Below are 27,577 nucleotides of genomic sequence, written 5' to 3' on the forward strand. Positions count from 1 at the left end.
GCTGTAAGCTTCTGGGTCCACAGGTCCAACTCCAACATCTTGCCCTCAAATGCCTGGGGCTGCTAGCACCAGAAGAGCTTCTTGCCTATCCAGGTAGAGCCAGAGGATTCCAGCTGCCTGCTGACAGTGAGGGTTCTGTAAGGACAGGGAAGAGAAAGGGGACAAAAGATACTCCAAGAAATGCCTGGAAAGTTTCCAAATTTGGTGACACACGTGAGTCTGCACAGCTAAGAAGCTAAAAGAGCTACAAGTAGGCTACACTCAGAGATGCACACCCAGACACAATTAACGCAGAATCCAACTAGTTTTAAATGGGTAGAGGTCAAGTTCAAGGGAGCCTCAGTGAAAACGACAGGCCAGTTCATCCCAGAAGCCATGAAGGCCAAATGACAGTTGGTTGACACATTCAGATGCCAAGGAGAAAGAAACCTGCCAACTCAACAAAACTCTTCTTCAAAGAAATAGAAACATTCCATGTACAAAGAGCTCAGCGTTTCTACCCTGTAAGAAATGTTAACAGGAGCCCTTCAAGCATTATACAAAAGGACTTGCTAGTGCAGTGAACCCCAAAGAAGAAGTAAAGACCCCAGTGTTCTAGGTTCATTCCGTTGTTGTGGTAAACACAGATCAAAAGCAACATGAGGAGGAAATGGCTTATTTGGTCATGGCCCACGACTGAGGAGAGTCAGGTAGAAACTCAGAAAGGAACTTGAAGCAGAAAACATGAAGGAATGTTGCTTGCTGGCTCACTCACAGGCCTACCTCTGGCTAGCTTTCTTTCTTTTTTTTTTTTTTTGCCAGAGCTGAGGACCGAACCCAGGGCCTTGCGCTTGCTAGGCAAGCGCTCTACCACTTAGATAAATCCCCAACCCCTTAGCTTTCTTATAGAGCCCACCATTACCTGTGTAGAGATGGTGCCCCCCACAGTGGGCTGAGCCCTCCTGCGTTATTAACAGTCGGGACAATTCCCCCTGAGATGTGTCCTCACCCCAGTCTGATTCAGGTAATTCCTCAATTGAGAATTTCCTCTCTGATGACTCTAGTCTGTATCAAGCTGACAATTAAGGCCTCCCTAGTATGCTCGCATCACCACACCTGCCTATCAGTTTTGATTAGTGTAACTGACAGAGTTAATTCTTATATTTGGGTAGTGTGTCTTTTTGCAATATTTGTAAATGTGTGTAGTGGGGATGAAACACAGGGCCTCATGCATGCTAGCCAGGCACTCCACCACTGCACCATATCCTCAACCCCAAATGTATTGTTTTTTTGTTTTTGTTTTTTTGAGACAGGGTTTCTCTGTGTAGTTTTGGGTTTGGAGTACCTGTCCTGGATCTCCTCTGTAGACCAGGCTGGCCTGAAACTCACAAAGATCCGCCTGCCTCTGCCTCCCAAGTGCTGGGATCAAAGGCATGTGCAACCGCCGCCTGGCCAAATGTATTGTTTTTAGGTTGTTTTGGTTATTCTATTTCCACTGTCCTTTCATATGAATTTTGTGGAGACCCATAGGTTTCCTAGTGAGATCTGAGCTTGCTTTACCCAGCAGGGCTGCACAGGAGAATGATTGGACCACGTGTGTGGTTACCAGGTGTTTGGAAGGGTCTGCACTTGGCTGTGTGATGTGCTTTGATCTAGTAAGGGGGAGGCCTTTTGCCCCACCCCTTGGCATTGTTATAAAAAGCCCTTTGAAGAGAAAGAAGGGGCTGGTGGCTTTTGATCCAGGTCCTCCTGAAGCTATTCTGTGTTTTTGTGTCCTCTCCACTATCTATCTAAAAGTTTCTTATCCCTCTCTACTCCTCATAGGAACCCTTTAAAAGGTGAGAGCTGGCCTCCCACAGAATTTTAGAGTAAGCTTGTCTCCATCTATGAAGAATTCTACCGGGATTTCTATTGGAGTAGGGGTAAGTCCAGATCTGGAGCAAAACAGCAGCTCCACAGTGTTGAGATTGTAGCTAGCACAGGAGTTGATCCTTCAGATTTGGTAACAGTACATAGACATGGAGACATTTATGAGTTTTTGTTTTGTTTTGTTTTGTTTTTTTTGTGGAGCTGAGAATCGAACCCAGGGCCTTGCTCTACCACTGAGCTAAATTCCCAACCCTATGAGATCTTTGAAAGTACAGTAGCTATGAGAACTAATTCACAAAGGCTTTGTGAATACCAGGCGAGTGCCTTGTCCCTGAGGGGCAGCCACAGCCCACCCCACCCCTTCTGTTCTCAGGTCTTCCCTCCCTATGCACCCCCTTTTCGGAGACAAGACTCGGATGTGGCCAGGCTGGTCTTGACTTTGACCCACTCCTGCCTCCGCATCTTGACCTCAAAGGGCATTAGCCACCACATTTATTCATGAATTATACTCATTAGTGCTTTTAGGGGAATTGGAGAATAGAGTAACTGCTACTTTTCTCATTGGCGGAACAAAACATCCTACCGCAACAATTGAAGGGAGGGAGGCTCCTTTGGCTCACAACCTCAGAGGGTATCAGTCCGTTCTGATAAGGCATGTCACTAGGCAGTTCCACCCACAATGGTAGGAGTACATGGCAGAGACTCATTCATAGGGCAGCAGATAGGAAGGAGTGGATGCAGGCAGAAACCAGAGACCAGTGTAACACTCCAAGGCCTGACCTGGTGATCTACTTCTGCCAGGCTCCAGTCTTCAAAACAGCATCTCTAGCTGGGAACTGAGCACTCTGTGCCTGTGGGGAACATTCCAGATGCCAACCCTTACATTCAGCCTCTGTCCTCCAAAGACTCATGGCCATCTGATAAATGTAAAAATGCATTCATTCCAAATTGGAGTCAAAAGTCTAAAGAGTCACAGCCCTCTTCAAGTGTCTAAAGTCTCTGCTGAGATTCAAGGTAGCCACTTAGACATAAGCCACATAACGCCAAAAAAGTAAGTTATGGATTTCCAATACACAATAGCACAGAGTAAATATTCCCATCCCCAAAGGGAGGAACAGGGCACAACAAGGAGAGAGTAGAGTTAAACAAAACCATAACACAGCAGGGGAAATGTCGAAACCCAAAGGTCCAGACCTGGCATCTGAAACACACGGTGGCATCACCTGGGCACCAGCAGGCTTCAGCAGCTCTGCCCTTCTAGCCATAATACTTGCAGCAAAGGTGGTCTCTTTGCAGCCAGCTCCTTTAGCACCTGCAGCTTTCCTCAACATGTGCCCCGTGTTTCTAGGATTCCCAACATCTTGGTATCTCCATTCCAACTCACATTCCCCTAACAAGGACTCTGCAGGGAATCTGACCCTATACACATTCGCTGGCCTCCCTCACAGGCTGTTCTATGGAGATGCACACCTCCACAGCCTCTTAACTCTTGTAACTTGTACTCCGGCTGTCTACATCAGCATCCTATGCATGATACCAAGGTCTACCACCAGCTCTACATGTACCCAGTCTATCCCTCTTGGACCATGACTGCAGCAGTGTTTAAGGGCTTTTGTTTTGTTTTTTTTCGAGACAGGGTTTCTCTGTAGCTTTGGAGCTTGTCCTGGAACTTGCTCTGTAGACCAGGCTGGCCTCGAACTCACAGAGACCCTCCCATCTCTGCTTCCCGAGTGCTGGGATTAAAGGCACGCACCACTGCCAGGTGCTCTCGGCTTTTTTAATGGAAGGTATTTCAAATGGATCTGCATTCTTACATTTTGGAGCCATCAATGGAAAGAGTCCCCCACAAAAGCACCTTCTCTGTTGTCTCTGTATTATAAAGTGCACAGCTTTTCTGTAACAATTACAGCTGCCTTGTCTAAAACCTTAAACGAGTTTAAAACCCTTTCTTCACCAAATGGCAGACTTCTTACCACCTTGTTTTGCTTAAAGAAATTAAATGCCTCACTGAAAATCTGGATAAAAGCACCTGGTAACCATACCAGAGCCTGGGTTTTGGGGGGTCAGGGGTGAGTTGTTTGAGACAGTTTCATTACATAGCCCTGGCTGGCCAGGCACTCACAGGGACCGGCTTGTCTGTGCTTCCCAAGCGCTTAGATTGAAGGTGTGTAACATTCTGCTGTTCTTTAGTTAGCTCCCACAAGAGCAGGTTGTTGGATGGAGCTGCAGTAGTGGCAGTGAGGAGCATTTATTACTCTTGCAGAGGTTCAGTTCCCAGCTCCCTGGGCTGACAGCCATCTCAACCCTAGATCGATACCCCTTCTGACCTCCATGGGCTCCTGCATGCACATGGTGTACATATATTCAACTCAGCTACACACACACATAAAATAAGTGAGGTCTCCTTACACACTTGGCTATTCCTATACATTTTCCTACACACTATTTCCATTACACCTTTCTGCCACATTGAGACACAGCTGGGAATTTGGGATACAGGGGAGACATAATGATAACACCCTCATCAGAGGCCAAACAAATGTGCTTTCAGCCAGTCTTAGTTAAGGTTTTTATTAACTGCGAAGAGACACTATGACCACGGCAACTCTGATAACATTTAATTGGGGCTGGATTTTAGTTCAGAGGTTCAGTCCATTATCATCTTGGTGGGACATGGCAGCATGCAGGTTCACATGGTGCTGGAGAAATAGCTGGGGACATAGAACTCTTGTTCCACATCTGGAATTGGCAGGCAGCAAGAAGAACAAGCCTGGCTTGATCTTCCGGAACTTCAAAGCTCATCCCCTGGGACACACTTCCTACAAGGCCACACCTCCACTACTACTTCTTGCTGTGGATATCGCTCTGTGTAAATAAAGTTCTGATTGGCCAGTGGCCAGGCAGGAAGTATAGGCGGGACAAGAGAGAAGAGAATTCTGGGAAGTAGAAGGCTGGAGAGACATCGCCAGCCGCCGCCATGAGAAGCAACATGTAAAGACACCGGTAAGCCACAAGCCATGTGGCAAAGTATAGACTAACAGAAATGGGTTAATTTAAGATAGAAGAAGTAGATAACAAGACGCCTGCCTCGGCCATACAGTTTCTAAACAATGTAAGTTTCTATGTGCTTTCTTGGTTGGGTCTGAGCGACTATGGGACTGGCGGGTAAGAGAGATTTGTCCTGACTGGGCCAGACAGGAAAACTCTAACTACAAATGGCGTCCAACGCGTTGGCAAGACTTTCCACCTAAAACCTGAAAAAAAGATTCTAAGATGGAGCTAAAAACAGCTTCCTAGTTGTCTCTCTGAAGTTAGCGGCAGCCTGCCAGTTTGAGCTACTCTGGGGGGTTCCTGGCGTGTGCGTCTGACCTGCAGTGTGGCGGGAATGAGGAATCTACAAGCAGCACTTTACTCTGCTGTGTGGTGGATTTAGCCTTTGCTAGTTTAAAAAAAAAAAAAAAAAAAAAAAAAAAAAAGATTTCTGGGCTATGCACTGCTTTGATAGAACTGCTTCTGATAGTTGATGGTACACATGGCTCCATACCCAGAGCTGGCGGTAAACTGTACCACCGCCATGTTGGGAAGCTGAGGTGGGCGGAGCCAGCAGCCCCAGTGGTGTTTCAGTCTTACAAAGATGGATATTACACAGAGAATCTGGTTTGTCTTGTCTTTGGGATTTTTAACTGCAGAAAAAGATTTGATTGTAAAAGCTGTTAAATTAAACAAATATGTAAATTTTAAAGGTACCTTGACTTCAAAATTTGGACATAAGGACATGTTGCTTTGGAAAAGAGTCTCTGCTTTTGTTTCCACAGAAATCCAGAGGCTGTGGATTTGTTCCAGATTAAGATATATCAGGTTTGATCAGCCAAGACCACCTGAAAGGTCTCCAATGACACCATGGCCCAGATGATCTGACATCCAGAATGGTTTCAAGGCAACTGGCTCAGAGGTTCAGCCTAATGGACTACTCTATAATCCTAAAATTTTCTTTGTATCCCCATAAGATACAGCACCCCCCTCCAGCAGGAAGTAGCAAGAGAAACTACGCCCAATTTCCCAAAATTATCAAGCTGTCTTTGGAGATGGAATTGGCTCACTCCTTCTCTAAACCCAGACATATTGCTAAAAGAAAAGGTTAAGAGATTTTTATGTCCCAAATCAGAAGAGCCCTCTGGTGTGGGACAGAGAAAAACCAGTATTTTTCTTTAAAGCAGGTTGATTATAAATGCGATCTCTTTCTAAAGAAGAAAAGGGGATACGATATAGATATAATAGGATGAAAGGGTAGATTAAGGAAGGAACTTACTTCTAAAGAGCAACAACTTGTTTAAAATGTTTTACATTGGTATAGATTTTAGTTTATTGATACAAACTTAAAGTTAATTTTGTTATACTGTGTGTATATTTCTAATCGTGTTTAAGGTATTATGTTTGTACAGCTCATTTAAAATTGTAATGGATAATTAAAAGTAGATTAATAATTAATCATCTGTGATAATCATACTCATAGCCATGTTAGTTAAGTCTTCTAGGTATACAGAGATATTTCAGATAGATAGGTAATCTTCAAATACTTCAAAGACCTACAGAATATGGCATTTAAAATATTTTTAAAATTTAGACTTTCTGGACAGTGAGACATATCTGCTCCTGGCAGCACCGATTTACTTCAGAGAGGAGGATGGTCATTGAAGACACTTCATATCTTATCTTCACCTTGGCAAAAATAGCCATTTGGGCAAGAAACTGTTCTTGCCTGGACTGCTTGATCGACTGGACATGCAGGACCCATAGAAAGGTAACCACTAAACTTTGCTTGACAAAATGGTCCTTCAGGTTCCTGCTTCACAGAGGAAACTGCCAGACATTCTATAGGACACTGAGAGAAGTGATCGAGAGACTCTAGCCCTGTGGGCTGAAGACAAATGCCCCAACTTTACAAAGGAACATTAGGTGACTGTCCAGGCTGCCAGCTGTCTCTGTCTACTCTTGCAAGACTCCTGAAAAATGCTTACATCCTTCTCCTGGTTCTCAGGTAATATATCCTTCTGAGGTCTTTGATGTGGTTGAAGACTAGATAGTTATAATTTCCTCAGTTATGATAAAAGACAAGTTAGATATAAAAACCTTAGACTCACAAATATAAGATAGATAGGATATCTTCTTTAATATTGTAACTGTAATTCTTGCTTGATAATTGTTTTGTTATATGTAATTGTACTATGTAAAAGTTAAAACCTTCCTTAAAAAAAAAAAAAAGAAAAGGGGAAGTGCTGTGGATATCGCTCTGTGTAAATAAAGTTCTGATTGGCCAGTGGCCAGGCAGGAAGTATAGGCGGGACAAGAGAGAAGAGAATTCTGGGAAGTAGAAGGCTGGAGGGAGACACCGCCAGCCGCCGCCATGAGAAGCAACATGTAAAGACACCGGTAAGCCACAAGCCATGTGACAAAGTATAGACTAACAGAAATGGGTTAATTTAAGATAGAAAAGGTAGATGACAAGACGCCTGCCTCAGCCATACAGTTTCTAAACAATGTAAGTCTCTGTGTGCTTTCTTGGTTGGGTCTGAGCGACTGTGGGACTGGCGGGTAACAGAGATTTGTCCTGACTGGGCCAGGCAGGGAAACTCTAACTACAACTTCTCCCTGTGAGTCTCTGGGGTCCATTTTCATTCAAACCGTCACAGCCACCAACACTGTGAATTGATAAAGTACACAGCCTCAGGCTTTATTACATCAAAAAGACCAATAAAGATAAATACACATTTTAGACAGCTACTAAAAAAATACTGTTCCTCAAAAAAACAAAAAAAAGTTTCCTAATTTTTTATGTATGTGGGTGTTTTGCCTGCATGTATATCTGTACACCATATATGGAGGCCAGAAGAGGGCACTGAGTATCTTGGAACTGGAGGTCCAGATAATTGAGTCACCAAGTACTACTGAGCCATCTCTCTAGCCTTGGGCTACATTTTTTGTTTTTTTGAGACAGGATTTCTATGTAGTTCTGGTTGTCCTGGACTACAGACCAGGCCCAGCCTCAAATTCCCTCTGCCTCCTGAGTGCTGGGATTAAAGGCATGCACCACCACAGCCTGGCTAGACTACAATTCTTACTGAACCAGTTCTTGATGATTATGGCTCTGATAGTCAAACTTCTCATAGAACTAAAAACCAGGCAGAGAGGTGCATCTTCATCCAGGGTGGGTGCTACACAGTGAAATCGTCATTAGAAAACCCACTCTCAGAAACCATGGTTAACCGTAGGAAGGCAAGCAGAAGAGACACAGTAACCTGGCAGGAGCTGCAATAACTCAGTGAAGAGACACAAAGCCTCGTGTGGATGTACGGGACATAACTGGCAACCGTCAGTTGCCAAACAGACCAAAACCAAGGTAATAGACTTCACTGACAGGTATGCTTGCCTCTTCAAAACACTTCATTGAAAAGTGAGATGCTCACAACTGTAAAACCCCTCAAAGCTCTTCTTAGTCTTCCAAAAACAACCGGATCATCTTGAATTCCTTAAAGTTAAAAACGGACTTCGGAAAAGGTTAAAAGCATCTATCCTGTATGTAGTGACTGCACCTTCACACAATTTTATTACCTAAGGGTTTGTGACAGACCTTTCAAAGTGCCAGGTTTCTGCTGTGTTTTTTGGAGACAGGGTTTCTCTGTATAATAGTTCTGGCTGTGCTGGAACTCGCTCTGTAGACCAGGCTGGCCTCAAACTCAGAGACCCCCTGCCTCTGCTTCTCCAGTGCTGGGATTAAAGGCATGCACCACCACCTCAAGGCCTCCTCTGTAATTTTTATCTAGCATCTTCTAGTGCACAGTCCTGTCCTGCTCTTCAGCCACAGCTGGGGAGGGGACAATCAGCACAGCAGGCAGTGACAGGCCAGGAGCAGAGCCTCACTTTCAGGTAATCTGAGCTCCCAGGGCCTAGTCCGGTATCCTCCCTTCCTAAACCTAGCTGATCCTTGCAGCATAAGCAATTACTTTCTTGACTTGGTAGGCTCCAATTACAACCAAAATAACCTCAGCTGGTATTTTCAACAGGATTCTAAGTAGAGTGGATAGAGTGAAGAACTGTGTGTGTGTCAGAGGGGTGCTAAACAGTAAGTCTCGTGGTATTTGTCCAACAGTATGTATTCCATTGTATAAAGTACGCATTTAGAATCACATCTATACTTGGAAAATGTTGTATGCTGTGTTCAAAACATCCTAAAACTCACAACATTCATATTTTATACAAGTACATAATTGGATCACTGTTTATGAGCCAACGAGAAAGGTTCTTTAAAACATACCATTTGTGTGTTGTTCGCACACGCATAATGTGAGTGGAGCCATATATTTGCCATGACACACAAGGGGTCAGAGGACAGCTTTCTGAAGCTGGTCCCTCTTCCTACCATGGACTCTGGGGTCACACCGGCCATCAAACTACGCAGCAAGCACCTCTACTACCCTCCATGCCCTCACCAGCCCGTGGTAAACACTCTTACATTTTAACAGCGCAGAGGCTGAGGGTATCCATCAAGTGTGACAACACAGTAGCAAGAGATATTACCCAATTTATTTAAAACAGGAATAATTATAAACAAATATCCAGCAGAAAATTGTTGTTTAAAAGACCACAGTACCACATTCTATGCTGAACCATGAAGTGGAACTTTGAATGAATTATTGTTAAAAACTTTGTGCAAGTATTTAATGACACGCAGAAATATAACTTCTTTGTCACCCCCTGTCCCCGGCAGTTCTCCACCATCCTTCCTGTACTCCTCCCGTCCTCACTTAACCTCTCTCTGCCTACTTTGTGCTTGTACAAAACTGTACTCGGCAATCTCGATTGGAAGAAACTTCTGCAACCTAGCACAGCAGGACATTCACCACAGCCAGCATGCACATGCTCCTCCTCATCCCAAGGCTGGAGCTTCCCAGTGCAGAACCACCCTTCACTTGAGCACGATATCTGGGGGCGGCACACGATCACAACCACACAGGAAGGTGTGTTAGCTGAGGAACCTTCGAACTATTCCAAATCCCAGGCTTCAGAAGTCCTGAACAGGAACAGCTTTGTCCTCTAGTCCAACTGCACAAAAGAATAAACACATCAGCTTGTGAAAATTACCAACTTAATCACTCCCCCACTTACCCACCTCCCCCAAACAACCATCCATGCAGCAAAAGAAAATATAAAATCCAAAATGAGTTAGATATTCTTCTTGGGGAAAAATGGAAGGAACACCCTGAATTTAATACAAAATCTAAGGCTAGACTGAACCAAAATCCAGAAAACATGGAAAAAGAAAAAACAAAATCACATTAAAAAAAAAAAAAAAAAAAAAGCTATATTGAACTTCTAATCCCAGTACTCAGGAGGGGGAGGCAGGGGAATCTCTGAGTTCTAGACCAGCCTGGTCTATATATCAAGCTCTAGGACAGCCAGGACTACAAAGAAAGCCCCTGTTTCAACTATAAAAAAATAAAAATAAAAATAATTTTTAAAAACTATGTTAACAACAATAGAATTGAATGGAGATGTAAGAACTCATTAATGATTATATCAAAAATTTCACAATGTGGAGGCTGGAGGATTGGCTCAGTGGTGAACACTTGTTCTTGACAGAGGACCCAGGTTTGACTCCCACCACCCACAAGGCAGCTCACAACCACTTGTAACTCCAGTTCCAGAGGATCCAACATCCTCTTCTGACCTCTGTGGGTACCGGGCATGAGTGTGGTACACAGACACACATTCAAACAAAACACTCATACACATTAAAAACAACAACAAATAGCTCACAAATATGAAGACAATACTGTTAAGTTGTTACTATTATTTAAAGCAATCCTCAAGTTCAACACAACCAAGTTACAATTAGACATTTTTTAAAAAGAGAGGGGAGAAAAAAGGGGGAAAAAAAAAAGGAAGAAAGAAATTTCTTTTTTGTTTTTTTGAGACAGGGTTTCTCTGTGTAGCCCTGCTGTCCTGGGAATCACTCTGTAGACCAGGCTGGCCTCGAACTCACAGAGATCTTCCTGTCTCTGCCTCTCAAGTGCTGGGATTAAAGGTGTGAGTCATCACCACCCAGTGAAAGAATTTCTTAAAAATTCATATATAGAATCTAAATCTAAAAGATCCTGAATAACCAAAACATCAAAAACTAACACATGGCAAGACCCTACCTCAAAAAGAGCTGGGCTTTGTGGTACACACCTTTAATCCCAGCACTCGGGAGGCAGGAAGATCTCCGAGAGCTGAAGGCCAGCCTGGGCTACAGAGCTACTTCCAGGACAGAAAAGGCTGTTACAGAGAAACCCTGCCTTGGAAAACCAAAACCAAAACAAAAGCCTACAAAATGGAAACGACCCGACGACACTCTTCACAAAGGACGATGAGGACCAAACATATAAAAGCGATGCAAAAGGACAGAAACCTTGGGCCAGTAGGCCAAAGATACTGTACGTCAAGCAAATAAGCTGTGGGACACCATTTTCACATCTGCTAAATTAGGAGAAAATTAAAACACAAAGTATTAACAAGTGTGGAAGAGAAATTCTATAGCTTATAGGAGTGTAAACTGTTACAAAACACTTCAGAAAATTGTGTTACCTTAAACCAATCCATTAATTCTACTCCTTGGTATAGAACCTGAGTAACTGCTGCAAATTTATAGCAAGAGATATTTATAGAGTTATAGTAACAATGTGCATTCAAAAAACTAAAAATAGTCTAAATCTCTATCAATGATACCTAATCATAACACAGACATGGAACAAAATGTTATATAAGGCCAAATGTAATAGTGCACACCTTTAATCCTGGCACTCAGAGGGCAGAGGCAGGTGGATCTCTGTGAGTTTGAGGCCACCAAGTTCCAAGACAGCCAGGGCTAAATGGAGAGACCCTATCTCAAAAATCAGACACAGACAGACAGACCTCAAGAGGAGAATTTAAGGCTATTATCCCAATTTCAAGAGATGATTCAAAGAATAAGAAAGAAAATTAGCAGAGACACTTTTACCTTTTTAGTCTATTTATGACTTCTTTTCAGGATTCAAAACCTAATACGAAAAGAAAATGTGATTTTTTTTTTTATTCACTAACACCTACTAGGTACACTGTCCAATCTTATACTTCTCAAATGGTTCTAATAGCATCCCAACCTAATAGCATGTGGTACTATAGAAAGAAATAAAAAACTAATTTCACATAAATGTTGGTATGATTTCTAGTTCCACAGAAACCTTTCCTATTTTAGACACAGAAATGTCTACCAATAAGCACCTCTGACTATCTCATATTTGCCTATGCCCAAGGAGCTTTTGCCACAGGTGGTTTTAGGAGGATTTTTTTTTTGGGGGGGGGGGTTGAGACAGGGTTTTTCTCTGTGTAGCTTTGCGCCTTTCCTGGAACTCACTTGATAGCCCAGGCTGGCCTAGAACTCACAGAGATCCACCTGGCTCTGCCTCCCAAGTGCTGGGATTAAAGGCGTGCGCCACAACCGCAGTAGGAGGATTTTTAAATTTTCACATTTATTTAAATTTAATTTTGGAGACTATCCTCAACTAATCTATGGAAAAAAAGATGTCAATGACTGTAACTTTACAATAACCTTTCCTCATAGTCTAAGAATATCTGAAGACAAACTACCTGACCAGTTTTTGATGTAACCAAAATGTTTGTCAGCAATGACTCTCAATTTTCTTCTGAGTTTCTAACAAGAGGAACATGCTATACCTATTTCCTTTGCTTGTATTAATCTAAAACAGGAACATGCTATACCTATTTCCTTTGCTTGTATTAATCTAAAACTTCTAATAGAAGTTGCAAACAGGCCGGGTGATGGTGGCACACACCTTTAATCCCAGCACTGGGAGGCAGAGGCAGGCGGATCTCTGTGAGTTCAAGGCCAACCTGGTCTACAGAGTGAGTTCCAGGACAGGCTCCAAAACTACACAGAGAAACTGTCTCAACAAAACAAAACAAAACAAAAAGTTGGTAACAAGGATAAAGAGACAGCTCAGTGAGTAAAAGCAGGTGCTACCAAGCTTAACAAGCTGAGTTGGATCCTAGGGACCCACATGATGAAGAGAACCAACTCCCGGGAGTTTTTTCTGACTGCCACAGTCTGCACACACACAGAGTAAGTAAATAAAACTGGTAAATTGCTAATTATACTGAGTCTAAGAACATTTTTTTTTCCTTTTTGTTTTTCAAGACAGGGTTTCTCTGTAGTTTTGTGCCTTTCCTGGACTAGCTCTGTAGACCAGGCTGGCCTCGAACTCACAAAGATCCGCCTGCCTCTGCCTCCCAAGTGCTGGGATTACAGGCATGCGCCACCACCGCCCGGCTGAGTCTAAGAACATTCTAATTCATAGATCAATAAATATTAATCTTTGTTTCAGCGACAATGATTAAGATAAAAATAATTTTCCTAACCTAAGCAAACTTAGATTATCATCTACTAACCCATGAAGTGCTCTCTTTTCAAATGTCACCCTTAGTCTGCACACATTCTTTTTAAAAGAAAACGAGATTACCACCATACTTACTCTAGCCAACAGTTCCTGTGTTTCTGCGGTCAGCGGGGCATGAGAAAAATTACAGTGATCGCCCTGATAACATTTTGTTCCTGTGTGATAAAACTTGCAAGGATATTCATGTAGCACAGTGTTAAGGAACAGAATAATTTTAATCCAACTGAAAAAATTCACTATTAATTTAGTAACTATTTTTCCCTCTAAAATCTTTCCTGTCAATAAAACCACCGAATTTTCTATTTAGAAAATAAAAGGCCTCATTTTAGGAAGACAGCTTTTTCTCCCTCATATATATTCTCATAATGAGCCACAGGTAAGTTTCGTTCACAGATGAAAGAAATGTGTTAATTACCTTGAGAGACAGTTATTTTAAAATGTTCTTTGGGGATGGGGTAAGTTAAAGTCAATGACAACAGTCAGTATGTTCTACAAATCTGGATCTTTTATGTAGTGGGTTTGTTAAAGTAGAACCAATTTATATTGACATTATTATCATCATCTAGAAAGTTTCATTAGAATCTGAGTCTTCTATGGTGTATGACTATAAGGAAACAACTTCTGTGTGACCAATGGTGCTATTACTCTAAATGCTTGTATTTCATGTTTCTTTTTTAAAACAAGTCTGAGTCTGTGCCATTAGAGCTAAGGCTACCTTTCAAGTTAAGGGAACTTAATACCACCACCCAGGCTGAGCAGAATGGACCTACATTTAGGAGATTTTCTGAAGGGTCCCTTTCTGTCTTATATAAAAGTGGATACAATGCAATCACTTTGATATCAACTTGGGCTTAGAACACTTTGTTATAGCAACAGCTCCATCTTTAAATGTTCATGTTATACAAAGAATGAAGGGAATCTTGTGGTAAAGGATATTATGCAAATATAAGCAGTTCTCGCCTTTGGTGCAATACCCTTGCACGTAATACTTACACATTTCCTTTTTCTTCTCTATCTCTGCATCATGATCAAACTTACACTGGTCTCCCTGAGTGTAAGAATAAGCACAAGTTATGTCTCACAGCTAGACCTTTGCAACTTAACTCTTACTAAACTTCCAATGAGCAAGCCCAGTCCAGAAAGAATCCTAACAAGCTAGTGTCCAAGCACATGACTTAGCTTGCTGAACTTTTAAAAGTTCTGAAACATTTTTAATGAAAGCATGTTTAATAAATTACCTTTAAAAACATAAAGTGACACATCACTAATTTTCTAATTACACATTTTTGAAGAGCAAAGAGTTTTTACAACTTCACAGGTATGTTTTTAAGACTCAAACAGACGGCAGTTCCCACAGACTTCTGCCATGGACACACTGTGGTGTATTTCCGCTCACACACTCTCATACCTTAATACATTTCCTTTCGAGAAAGTATTTGCAAACTTGCTTCCCCTTACGTTCCACCGTGTGCTGATTGATAAAGCTTTGACTCATCCTCACACATGGCTGCTTATTTTCAGGTTCATCAGCCTTTAATATAAAAATAAACAAACAAATAACTGACTAGGAAAAAAATAAAATTAAGTATTTCATTCTGTTTTACAAAATTGTTTTAAACTACTTTTAAGACATTAGAATGTGTCTCTTCTAGCTGGGCATGGTGACACAACGTGTCATCTCAGCATTCCAAGGCTGAAGCAGGGTTACAAGTTCAAGGCCAGCCTAGGTTATACAGTCATATCCTGGCTCAAAAAATTGTCTCTACTAGTTGGGCAGTGGTGGTGCACACCTTTAATCCCAGCACTTGGGAGGCAGAGCCAGGTGGATCTCTGTGAATTTGAAGCCAGCCTGGTCTACAGAGTGAGATCCAGGACAGGCACCAAAACTACAAGGAGAAACCCTGTCTCAGGAAAAAAAAAATTGTCTCTACTAAAAGAGCTTTCAGAGTTGGACTTTAGGATATCAGTTTATAAAATGAGTGCTCATCAGTTTCAACAGCATTCAACAACTGAGTAGCAGTATTTGTGAAATTTGAATATCTTATTGTACTTTGGCCTTATTTTATAAAAATGAGTGAAAAAAAACTAAAAAAGGAAAGTATATCATTTGTAATAAAAAGAAGTCTAAAACAGAAAGCTTTAGGATTATGGAAACAAAGCTGTGACTCATGATTAACAAGCAGTAGTGAAAAATCTCTGGCTCCAATGATACAGTTTTACAGCTTAATATTTAAAAAGAAATGAGAACCTTAAAATCTATTTTAGCTCTTTAGAAACAAAAACTATTTTTAATGTGTTAACTTGTAACAGAGCTTATAGCTTCTGTAAGCCTAAGTAGTATATAGTTTTAGGAATATGATGTGTGCAAGTTCGGAGCTAACCCATCTCCTAAGTGACCTGCTTTGCAAAAATACCAAGTTATTGATTGATTAAGATCATAAAAATCATATGTGTATCTCAGTTCAAGTCTTTGGTGTTAGATAACTGTGCTATGAGAGTCTAACATGTTTAGAACCTGCTCTTCATGTAGAAGGGCTGTCCGCTCTGGGTGAAGAATCACCCGAGTCAATGCTAAGACATGAAGAGGGAGGAGACAAAGTTCAGCCCTGGACTGGCCCGGATCTGAACTCCGAGTTCAGACTCCATTTGCAAAATGTGGAAAAAGATTCAGCTTTTACATAAGTTTATTTCAATCTTTATTTAATATTTGGGATCCCCCTCCCTTTTTTTGATAAGGGATTTCACTGTTTGTTACCTAGGAGAGTCCTGAACTCCTGCTAACACTCCTAAGCAGTCAGGACAACAAGGCATCTACAACCATGCTTAGCTAATAAATAATTGGTATTTCTAATATTTTAACTCCCCGAACTCTTGGCCCTGTGGCTAAGCTGAGTAAAAAGCTTGTCGTTCAGTTTAAACATCTTCAGAAGAGCAGGGTCTAGAGAAGTCATTTATTACCCTATGCTGAGTTCATATATCAAGGAAGACATTTACAAAGCAGAATCAAAGTGCCAGGAGCAGGCCTGGAAGATTTGGTAAGGCTGATGCTCAGAAATAGCTGTTTTTAATTTCCAGAAGGAATCAGTCCAAAGGCTGATGGACTGCTGTATGTCAAGTGTGCAAGGCTACGTGGCCTTTCAATCGTCTCCAAGGCTATTTCCTTCTGCCCCCAGTTTTCTACAGTTAGTGATGGTCCAACACTCAGAGACCAAAGGGCCGGCGCACCTCTATTCTGGACCAACAGGGAAATCACTGAGGGAAAATGGGTGCTGGCATGCTGAGGGAAGGAAGCAGTGCTTAAGAAGACCAGTCAGCAGCAGGGAGAGGTCTCCAAACAACCCTGATCTGTGGATTGCTCTGCCCTCACATCACGGAGGAACACCTCTTGAAACTGAAGTGAAAAGTAAAAAATAAAAAACCCAGAAGCATGTAACATCCTCCTCCAAGCACAACTCTCGTACCTTTTCTTGGGAGCCACTGTTCTTCAGCAAGACACTTGACCCTTTGTTTCCAGTGCCAGGCCACTTTCGCTTCATTTTCTTCTGTTTAGCTTTCTTGTGACCAGCTTTATTTTTTTGTTTGGCAGCTAAAAATAAGGAAGTTCATTTTTTAAAATAGCATTAAGGTAAGCCATCAGTTTAACCTTCAGAAATACGCTTTATAATAATTCAGAGAAACTCTACACCTCAGTAGAAGTTTGTAGAAAGGAAAATTGGTAGGATAGTGACCTGACTTTCTAGAAGCTTTGCTATTAAGAAGCCAACAGAGAATTCTAACATCCTAACTTCAAATGCATTGTTTTCAAAAAGAAGTACTGGATGGGAGGGGGAAGCAAGATAATTAATTAAATCAATCTTGCACACCACAGGCCACAACATTCTGAAGACATCAGCAACTGACTGATCTGGAGCAGTCAGAACTGCTCCAGCATCTGTAGAAAAAAACTAGAGGTTTGGAATGATCTCATATATTTCAGATTTCCCATTGAAAATGTCAGAAAGCTGAGGATGGTGCTACGTACTTAAGTGCTAGCTAGTTTTCTGTCAACTTATCACAAGCTAGAATTATCTGGAAAGAAAACACCTCAAATGATGACTCCATCAGATGTCCTGCAGACAAGTCTGTAGGGCATGTTTTTGATTAATAATTGATGTGGGAGGGCCCAGCTCACTGTGGGTGGTGCCACCCTAGCCAGGTGGACCTGGATGGTATAAGAAAGCAGGCTGAGCAAGCCATGGGGAGTAAGCCAGTAAACAGCACTCTGCTTCATTTCCTGCCTCTAGGTCCCTGCTGTGGCTTCTTTCAGTAAAGGTCTGTTTGTTACCTGAAGTATAACATAAAATAAACCCTTTCCTCCTCAAGGTGCTGACATAGTGTTTTATCATAGCAATATACAGCAAACAAGGACAACTGTAAGCCCAGCACTGAGGTCACTGGGATTGGAGTTTCAGGAGTTCAAGGCTATCTGCAGCTACATAGCAAATTTCAGACTACTTGGGCTACATGAGATCTCATCTCAATATATTTTACACACACGCACGCGCACACACACAACACACACACACAAGCAGGCACCAAAAAAGAAAACATTCCATATACACAAAATTTACCCACTGATGTGCATGGAACAGAAGGAACACTTGACGGAAAACAGAGAAAATGGAAAGCATTAAGAATTTCAATTATGCTGGGCAGTGGTGGCGCACGCATTTGATCCCAGTACTTGGGAGGCAGAGGCAGGAAGATCTCTGAGTTCAAAGCCGGCCTGATCTTACAGAGCAAGTTCAAGGACAGACAATAGCTAGGGCTACACAGAGAAACCCTGTTTCAAAAAAAGAAAAAAAAAAATTCATTTACAAATTGTCATTTGCCCTCATATCTATGGCCAAATCCCATTTTAGTCATTTAAAATAATACATTTCAATTATAAAAATAAAAATGAAAAACTTTAAAAAGAAAACACATGTCTATGCTGGGGATATGGTTCTGTAGTAGAATGTCTCTGTAATAGGCATGAGTCCCTGGTGATCAACCCCAGCACTTAAAAATACATGGACACAGACATACACAATCATCCAGTCAGTCAGTTCTTTAAACAAGGGTCAGACAAGCAGGTATAGCCTAACCTTCATACATGCAGAAGCCATGGACTCAGACTTCTGATATAGACAGAGCCTTTGATAACTCCATGCCAGTGTTGTCTATAAACTTAGAGCTTTCATATCAAGCAATCAAGTCTCGGGTTACGCCTCACATCAAACAAGCTCGTATCTGGCATAAAGAGCAATAAAAGTTACCTTCTCTTCATGAGATAAAGCTCAAGTGAAAAAGCACTTGTCTAAACACAGACAGCCATGACAACTTCTACACACGAACTCTAAGTGATAAAACAGGTTAGCGCTTACTCTGCTGGGTGCCTGCTGCTCCCTCTTTCTGCACAGACTCTTCAGGAGGTAGTAAGGGTTGAGCAGCGTTTGCCATTTCTTTGGCTTGTATGTACTGTTGAAGCTCTTTGTCAAAATTATCTTCTGATTCCTGACTGCAGGTCTCACCATCACTGTACGGGTCATAGTCTTTACTTCTTGATTTTCTACGTGGCAAACTCTTTGGTGATGTTGTAAGGTTTCTGGGGGGCTTAAACTAAGTAAAGACGAAAAGATGATGCATTTACCTAATTATTCTTTATCAATAAGGGTAAGGACCTGAATAATCAGAGAAGTAGCAGCACAGCTATCAGTGACCTCTTGTCTCTTACTCCTCCACCCAAAAGGGCCAAGACCCCTCTAAGGCCTGCCCTACTACTTCCTGTGTCTCTGTCCTCAGTCCTCCCAAACCTCTATGGTTAATTTGGTCGGCTAGTAGGTAGCTCCGCCCTCTGTTTCAAACAAACTTTACTGTCAGTCTAGGGAGCACCAGACCGCAATCAAAATATCCTACAAGAAAAATTGAAATTTTCAGAACTTAAGATTCAAAGCAAGCTATATATATACACATGTACATTAATATATATAATACTAATATATATTGCAATACTGGCCACTAATTAACTATTATTGTAACTGTATGATGGGTACATGGGTTTCATATAGTGCTCTCTACACTCCTCAACACCTGAAGTTTTTGCGGGGTTAAAAACGGGCTGTAGAAACAGCTCACTGGTTAGGAGCGCATAGCACTCTTCCAGAGGACCCAAGCTGGTTCCCAGCACCATGTCCAGCATTATACCTGTAACTCCAGCTGCTAGCCGTGAAGGGCACCAGCATCAGGTGTATGCACAGCGAGCCAAACAAACACCACAAGGAGGACTAGGGAGACGGCCAGGTCAGTAAGTTCCTGCTATGCAGGCATGAGAACCCAAGTTCAGATCTCTAGCACCCATGTAAAAGCTGGTCTCGTGGCCTCATATGTAACCCTAGAGACAGCTCTAGGTGACTGGAGACAGATCCCTGGAGTTCACTGGACAACCAACCCAACTGCATCAGTGAACTCAAGGTTCAAAAAGAGACCCATCTCAAGAACAGAGAACAATTGAGGAAGACATCCAACATCAGCCTCTGGCCTCTACATTTATTCACATTCACACGTACACACAATGCTTAAAAAAATTCTAGACAAAGGCTGTACAATATTCTAAAGATTCCAATTCCCCTCTAAATAATCAATGAAAATTCTACCAAGACTTTCTGTGGTACCCAACAAACTGATTCTAATTTTACATAGGTAGGCCTATGTCTAAGAATAGCCAAGACAAGCCAGGTGTGGTTTGGTATACACCTTCAGTCCCAGAATTTGAGTAGAGGCAGGCAGATTAGCTCTCTGAATTTGAGGCCAGCCTGGTCTACAGAGGAACTTCAAGGACAGCTAGGACTACACAGAAAAACCTTGTCTTGAGAAACAAACAAATAACAACAACAAAAAAAATAAGTCAAGACACTTCAAAAAGGAAAAAATACAAAAGTGCCAGGACTTGCTTATATAACAGCCAATCATTTTAAAACTGTACTAATTAACTCTAACCACTGGGGAAGGAACAGATAATTTAGAGGACAAGTACAGACAGTAGAAAAGATTTTAACAAAAGTGACAATGTAAAACCACAGGGACAAGACAGCCCTTACTGATAAATGAATGGTCTTGGAACAATTAGGTAATGATAATAACAAAATAAAGAAATGGGTGCCTGCACCCCATAGTGATTATAAATTTCAATGTGAAAGGTAAAGCTTTAGAAGGTATCGTAAGAAAATATGTTCAGGCGGGTAGTGGTGGTGCACACCTTTAATCCCAGCACTCAGGAGGCAGAGCCAGGCGGATCTCTGTGAGTTCGAGGCCAGCCTGGGCTATAGAGCGAGATCCAGGACAGGAACCAAAACAACACAGAGAAACCCTGTCTCAAAAAAAACAACCAAACAAACAAAGAAAGAAAATATGTTCATCAATGCACAAGGGACTAAATATACAAGAACATATGCTTAAAATCAACTACCTTAAAATTGTGACATTTATTAAAAACTATCACTAGATGGAAAGAAAACTAAAGTGACCAGGTATCTGTAACACTAACACACAAGAACGATGACCGAAAACTACTCCTAAATAACTGCAGGTCAAGAAAACAACAACAACAAAATAGGTAATCTCAATGAAAGTAAGAAGGACAGAAAGGCTAGAGCAAGTGTGAGTAAACAAAAAAATCCACACAGGGCAAGATCAATAACGCCCTGGAGATGAGGCTGCAAACAGAACAAGATGTCATGGCATCCTCAGACGAGCCAGAGTCTCTCTCACCCATGGTTCCGGAATAAAAACCAGTACAACCACTTTCTAACACAGTGAAGTATTGATACAGGGGCAACGCTGCTCACGTGAGGCTCCAGAAGCATCTCTCCCAGGACGATGCAGAGTGCACGTGCATGATACAAGTGAAAGAATGTCATGGCACTGCTAATGAAAGCAAGCCCAGTGCCTACCTACAACAGGGTGTCCTATGTTCAAATGACGGGCTACTGTGCTGCAATGAAGATGGATGAGCACACACCAGATTTATGAATTTTAAACTGTATCCTTAGGGATGACCACATAAGCAGTGTAACTGTGAAGAACTACAAGTTAGAACTGCTCATCTCAGGGGCTAGAACGGAGGAAGGAGGCAGCAGTACCTTTTCTGGACCTGCAGTGCTTACCTGGGTACCCGACTAAGTTAGCCATAGCCCTACATATATTTGTATTAATGACTGAAAAGCCTGGGCTAAAGAACTCTGCTTGGGGATAACCTGGGTGTTGATCTTTTCCTGTAACTTTCTTAGAAATTCGTTAAGATACAATATGCTATCTGCCTATCTACTAGAGAGGCAGACTGTGACCTATGGGCATGGAGTGAGGCCTGTGTGACTGCCCTTGTGGGTAATAAAACTGCAGTTTCTGGGTAACAGCCTCATTTCTTATCCACGGCAGCTACATACACAAGGACAGTATTTATGTGGTAGCTTGGAGCCTTCCCCAGAGAGGAAGGTGCTGTGCCACCTGAATCATCTCTCCTGGATCTTTTTATAAAGTCCATCTGTGCCTTACATTGCCAATATGAATATATTCTTATGTAATATGTTAACATTTAGTTCCTTCCTCAAACAAACAAAGATCAAAAAGAGAGGAGCAGATACTGACTTTGTGATGGACTGAACCTGAGTCTCCCCTGACTCTAAATTCTTTATGTATAAGTCTTGATCTTCAGTACTTCAGAATGGGGCCTATTTGGAAATCAGGCCATGGCAGAGGAGGTCAGGATGCTTCCTACAGTCATGGGAAACCAAAAAGTATCAGAAATGGGGAAATCCATCTTGTTACAACACGGGCACATTCTCTATCTGATGGGGGAGCAGAGGGGGGGTTCATGCCAAAAGGCAAGAAAGTCACTGAAAGATGATTCTGAGTTTCCTTGACCTAACTAACTGGGCTCCAAATGCTAAATACGATGAGACCAACAGGACCCCTCACGTTCTCACATCCCTCCAGAGCTGTCTGCCCAACATGCTGGCCGAACCTTACTTTCTTGGGAACGTGTTCACAGTCCTGCTTTGTCTTCCATTTTACTTTCTCAGTCTGTGTTTCTTCAACTCCAGCACCCTCTACTTCACCATCAATTCTGCAGCAAAAAGAGCAAAGAACACAAAAGAGTTTATTGCACAACATTAAAATTCATTGCTTGGGTTTGTCGATAAATTCCAAATTCAAAGTCTACTGCAAATACTCCATAACAACATTAATAAAAACAACAATGTAGGCCAGGAATGGTGGGGCAATCCTTTAATCCCAGCACTCAGGAGGCAGAGGTGGGTGGGTGGATCTCTGAGTTCAAGGCCAATATGTTCTACACAGCAAATTCTAGGCCAGCCAGGGCTATATAGTGAGACTCTGTCTCAAAATAACAACAAAGATGATGATGACCAATAAATGTTATTATGTATATGAACAACCATAAGACTGAAACTTTACATTACACAATCTTTTTTAAAAAATCATTTATTTAACTTTATTTTATGTGTATTGGTGTGAGGGTGTCAGATTCCCTAGAACTGGAGTTACAGACAGTTGTGAGCTGCCATGTGGGTGCTGGGAATTGAACCTAGGTCCTCTGGGAGAGCAGCTAATGCTCTTAACTGCTGAGCCATCTCTCCAGCCCATATTATATAATCTTAATGCTTAAGAATTAACATATATATAAATCACCACTCACTCATCATTCCAGTCATTCAGCATATATTAAGTATTCACATGTCAGGCTGTGGCCTCAATGAAAAAGACAAGTTGACCCTGCCTCCTGAGAGCTTTCTATCTGCTTGGGAGAAAATAATTCAGGTACATATGGGAACACTTATGTTAGACTTGGGGTTTTCTAAATAGAAAAGATATGGAAGAATTATCAAAGAGGAAGGTAGAAGAGAAGGGCCTGTCAGGTACAATGCAGGTTGCCTTTGGAGGTTAGGAGACAAATACCCAAACATGAAGATGGAAAAACTCTTCTCAGAGTGAGGCATGAGAAACTGACCCTGCAGAGACACTGTAATTACTGAATACATTCTACACATCAGTTCTCAACCAGTACGTGTGTGTGTGTGTGTGTGTGTGTGTGTGTGTGTGTGTAAAACGACTCTTCGCAGGGTCACATATCAGATATCCTGTGTATCATTTATTTACATTATGATTCATAACAGTAACAAAATTGCAGTTATGAAGCGGCAATGAAAGCAATGCTATGGTTGGGGGTCACCACCGCATGAGGAACTGTATTAGAGGGTCGCAGCCTTAGGAAGGTTGAGAACCACTGCTCCAACAGAACTAAAACGAACGCAAGATGAAGGGATGGAAAATATCAGAGCCCGGGGAACTGTATGTATCCTTATCACACCCTGTCATTCCACAGGGCCTCTCCACTTTCCCGCTCCATTAGGGAGCACGATTCTCGGCCCTATTTCCTGACCCACCCATAAGCTAGTGAGCCAGCTCCAGTGTACTGAGCTGTCCCTGTTTATTCCCCTACTGCTGCTACTACTTTTTCTTTTTTCTTTTTTCAAGATAGGGTCTCTGTCTTAGTGAAGAGACACCATAACCATGACAACTCTTACAAAGGAAAACATTTAATTGGGACTGGCTTACAGTTTCAGAGGTTTAGTCCATGGTCATCATGGCAGGATATGGTTGTATGCAGGCAGACATGGTGCTGGAGGTGGAGCTGCGAGTTCTACTTCTTGATCCGCGGGCAACAAAAAGTGAACTATGTCACTGGGTGTAGATTGAGCACAGGAAACCTCAAAGCCCACCCCCACAGTGACACACTTTCCTCCAACAAAGACACACCTCCTGACTATAGCACCACTCTCTATGAGCTTATGGGGGCAAATTACATTCAAACTACAAATCTCACTATGTAGGCCAGGCTGGCCCAATCTATCTGCTTCTGCCTCTGTAGTTCTGGGAATAAGGTGTGACACCATGCCCAGTTGCTACTTCTTTATCTCCTCGGTTGGCTCATCTTTGCAGCTCTGAACAAAGCCAGTCCTCAGCTTTCTTTCTCTGTGAACTCTTTCAATCTCCTGGCTTCCAACATCACCTGTATATAGCTGATCTGAACATCCTAGTCTCCAGCCTCCTGCCCTTAACAACCCAACAGTCAACTCTTGTTAAGCTTTTTCCTTAACTGTCTTCTTTCTGTTATCTACACTATCCTCATTATTCCACAGATACTTAACTCCTCACTCAGTTTTCATTTACTCCATGGATTTCATTATCATCTAAAATACCATGTACCTCTTGTCCACCTCAATAATATACAATTCATGAGCATTTGTATTTTTCTGCATTTTATTCATTTATTATTCTATCACCATGGCCTAGAACTCAAAAAAATTGTTTTAAATGAATGAGTATTCCCATCATAAGCAAACAGTCAGAAACCTGAAGATTGACTCACTTTCAGGATCGTGTACACACACACACACACACACACACACACACACACACTCTCTCTCTCTCTCTCTCTCTCTCTCTCTCTCTCATCAGGCTGGAGAAATGGCTGTTCTTCCAGAGGACGTATGTTGTGGTTAACAAACATCAGTAACTCCTGTTTCATGGGATCCAATGCTCTCTTCTGGCCTCCAAGAGCAAGGCACATATGTGGTGCAGACATACATGCAGGCAAAACATTCATACACATAAAATAAATTAAAACAAAGTTTCAATGCACTGAAAAAATCTACAGGCAAAAATCAAAAGATAAACTGAGAGGAAAATACAGAAATATACAATCCCGTAAAAGAATTAAAGACAAAGGAAAAAGCAGGTATATGAATAGACAGCTTTCGTCCATTCTTCAACTATCTTTTGGCAAATCCAAGTGTCTCTTACATATTTCAGCCAAATTTTAGTAAACGGGTATTTTGTCTAATGTACTTTCAAACTATCAGCTATTTTTTAAAACTTGCTCAATTCGCAAACATGTTAAAATTGTTCATTTGTTTCTGTTGTTCTTAAACGTTACCACCTGCAAGTAATCAGTGTCCATTTCTCTACAGTATCTATACATGAGTAATTCTGCTTTAGAAGCTGAGTGATGAAATCCTATGTCTCACTACCCCAGCTCCCTAATCCTAGATCTGCCACTCCCACTGTACAATCTTGGACAGGTGACTTAAGCTCTCTGTGCCTCAATATTCTCATCTGTAAAACAAGAACATCACTTCCTCCTTACCGCTGATGTGGGGACTAAATTTCACATAGAGCACACAGTAAAGCTCTTACCACCCTAATTGGTAGTCCAATTAGGATAATAGTTTCCACTAAGGTACTTGAAACAGAGCTGTGAACATACATTCTCTTCCCCCTTGAGACAAGGTTTCACTGTGTAGCCGATGCTGGCTTGGAACTTGCAATGTAGACCAGACTGGTCTCAGACTCACAAGATCCACCTGCCTCAGCCTCTCAAGTGCTGGGATTAAAGGTGTGCCACCAGGCCCGGCCCAGCACTGGAAATATATCTGTAAAGAGGATGGAAAAAACTTCGTGAAGGATGTGTCAAGGTTTCCACTGAGGCAAGATGGGAACATAGAGGACAGGGGTCTAGGAGAAGATGGAGTGTGGGGGCACTTTCAACTCAAAAGACTAGAAAGTGAATGGTAACTGTACAGAAATTGTGCACTCTACACTATGTACGCGATTTACAACATGCGTTTCCAATCTAACAGAAATACTAAGCCGAAATGGTGTTTGCTGCTTTATTCTGGGCTTTTGGGTTCAGGATCACTGGCAGGGCAGTGTTTCTGATCCTTCAAACTCACAAGAATCAGGAGTAGGGGCAAAGCCGCCCGAGCTGGGGGAGTGACAGGAAACAGGTTAAGCGCACGTGCGGGGGGAGCAGCCGGCCCCCGGGAGGCAGATTTGCAGAGGCTGGAGCCTCCTCCCGCCGCCTGGCCACTGCCCTCGCCCCCGGTCCCCACTCCGGCTTCCATCCCACTTCCCCTCGCGACCTCTCCGCTCCGGCCTCGGCCCACGCGCTCGCCCAAGCTCGGGGACGAAGCCCGGGCGGAGCCCCTGCAAAGGACGAAAACGTGTGGATCACCTTTCTTCAGAGACGGCGGCCGGTTTTTTGCCGAGGGCCGGATTGGGGGGTTTTGAGAAAAGATTTTCAAAATCCATAACTCAGACGGAAACCGTCCCTCTCCACGCCGAGCAGCTACTGAGCAACCACCAGAGCCCGAGCCCAGGAACCTAGAGTCGCGCCAGGGGCCCCAGGCTCCGCCCCGCGCACGCGCACGCGCACGCGCACGTGCTACTCCGCGCAATCCCCGGCCACCAGCTCCCACCCGTACTACTCATGCGCCGTCCTCGCTAGGGCGCTTTCAGTGCCTGCGCTGCGCACGCGCAGCTCTCTGGTGGCCTTGCCTGTTTGCATACCTCTTAGTGCAGCAGTCTAGTAGCATTAAAAAAAAAAAAATCTTTTGGACTCCTTTTAAAAAAGAGGTACTATTTTTATGTGTATGAGTATGTGTACATGAATGCAGGTGCCCGTGGAGGCCAGTCATTATGAAGTTATTGTGAACCACCTGACCTGAGTGCTGGGAACCGAATGTAGATCTCTGCAAGAGCAGTTAAGTTCTCTTAACTCCTGTGCCATCTGTCTCTCCAGCCCTTTTTTATTCTCTTTCAGGTGGTGAAAATCCACTGGCTGCAATCACACTGTTTCTTGTAGGTACTTTTCAAATGCACATTTAGCAGGAAAATAAACAAAATTAAATGCACGCAAAGGAACTTACACAGTCACTTTACAATAGTAAACACATAACTGTGTTTCAACCAGGCAATTTCATTAGGAAGTACTAAGTGTTAAGACTAATTCAGAAGAGGGAGGGGCCCCAAGCTGTTTGGAAAAGCTTAAAAGGGGGTGAGCTCAGTCTTGAGATAAGGAAGGGATGAAGTTGGAGTTAAATTGGTTCCCCAAGGAGAACTGTAAAGGTCGGAAAATAGATCATGTTTGGAAAACAGGAAATTAATGGAAGTAAATAGAAGAAAGAAAAACTCAAACTATGTTCTGGGCTAGGACAGAAAACCTGACTCGGCCGTAACTGGGGGGATTATTTGATTCCTAACATGAATTGTGGACCACTCCACAGACAAATGAAGAAAATTTGGGTCCGACTTCTTCCAGAGGACAATTCTACCTCCCTAGTTATATGGACAGTCACCTT

General features: G+C 42.4%; 1 protein-coding gene across 1 annotated transcript; it reads right to left on the reverse strand.

Moving 5' to 3' along the window:
- Positions 1-9,407: 9,407 nt before the first annotated feature.
- On the reverse strand, positions 9,408-26,633 carry Zc3h8 (zinc finger CCCH-type containing 8). Its single transcript, XM_036186659.1, has 9 exons — positions 26,452-26,633; positions 22,386-22,482; positions 18,746-18,980; positions 16,802-16,926; positions 14,749-14,871; positions 14,277-14,388; positions 13,416-13,525; positions 11,885-11,924; positions 9,408-9,948 (listed from the first exon to the last, which is right to left on the reverse strand). The coding sequence occupies exons 1-8, from the start codon at positions 26,526-26,528 to the stop codon at positions 11,898-11,900; spliced, it is 906 nt and encodes a 301-aa protein (XP_036042552.1). The 5' UTR covers positions 26,529-26,633; the 3' UTR covers positions 9,408-9,948; positions 11,885-11,897.
- Positions 26,634-27,577: the final 944 nt, after the last annotated feature.

The sequence above is a fragment of the Onychomys torridus genome, chromosome 4 (assembly GCF_903995425.1).
Source record: "Onychomys torridus chromosome 4, mOncTor1.1, whole genome shotgun sequence".
In the NCBI taxonomy this organism is placed as follows: domain Eukaryota; kingdom Metazoa; phylum Chordata; class Mammalia; order Rodentia; family Cricetidae; genus Onychomys; species Onychomys torridus.

Coding starts and splice junctions, on each gene's coding strand:
- Zc3h8 (XM_036186659.1), bottom strand. CDS start 26,528: ATGGATTTTGAAAATCTTTTCTCAAAACCCCCCAATCCGGCCCTCGGC. Junction 16,927..18,745: donor AGCAGCAGGCACCCAGCAGA/GTAAGCGCTAAC, acceptor CCTTATTTTTAG/CTGCCAAACAAAAAAATAAA. Junction 14,872..16,801: donor ACAGTGGCTCCCAAGAAAAG/GTACGAGAGTTG, acceptor TTTATATTAAAG/GCTGATGAACCTGAAAATAA.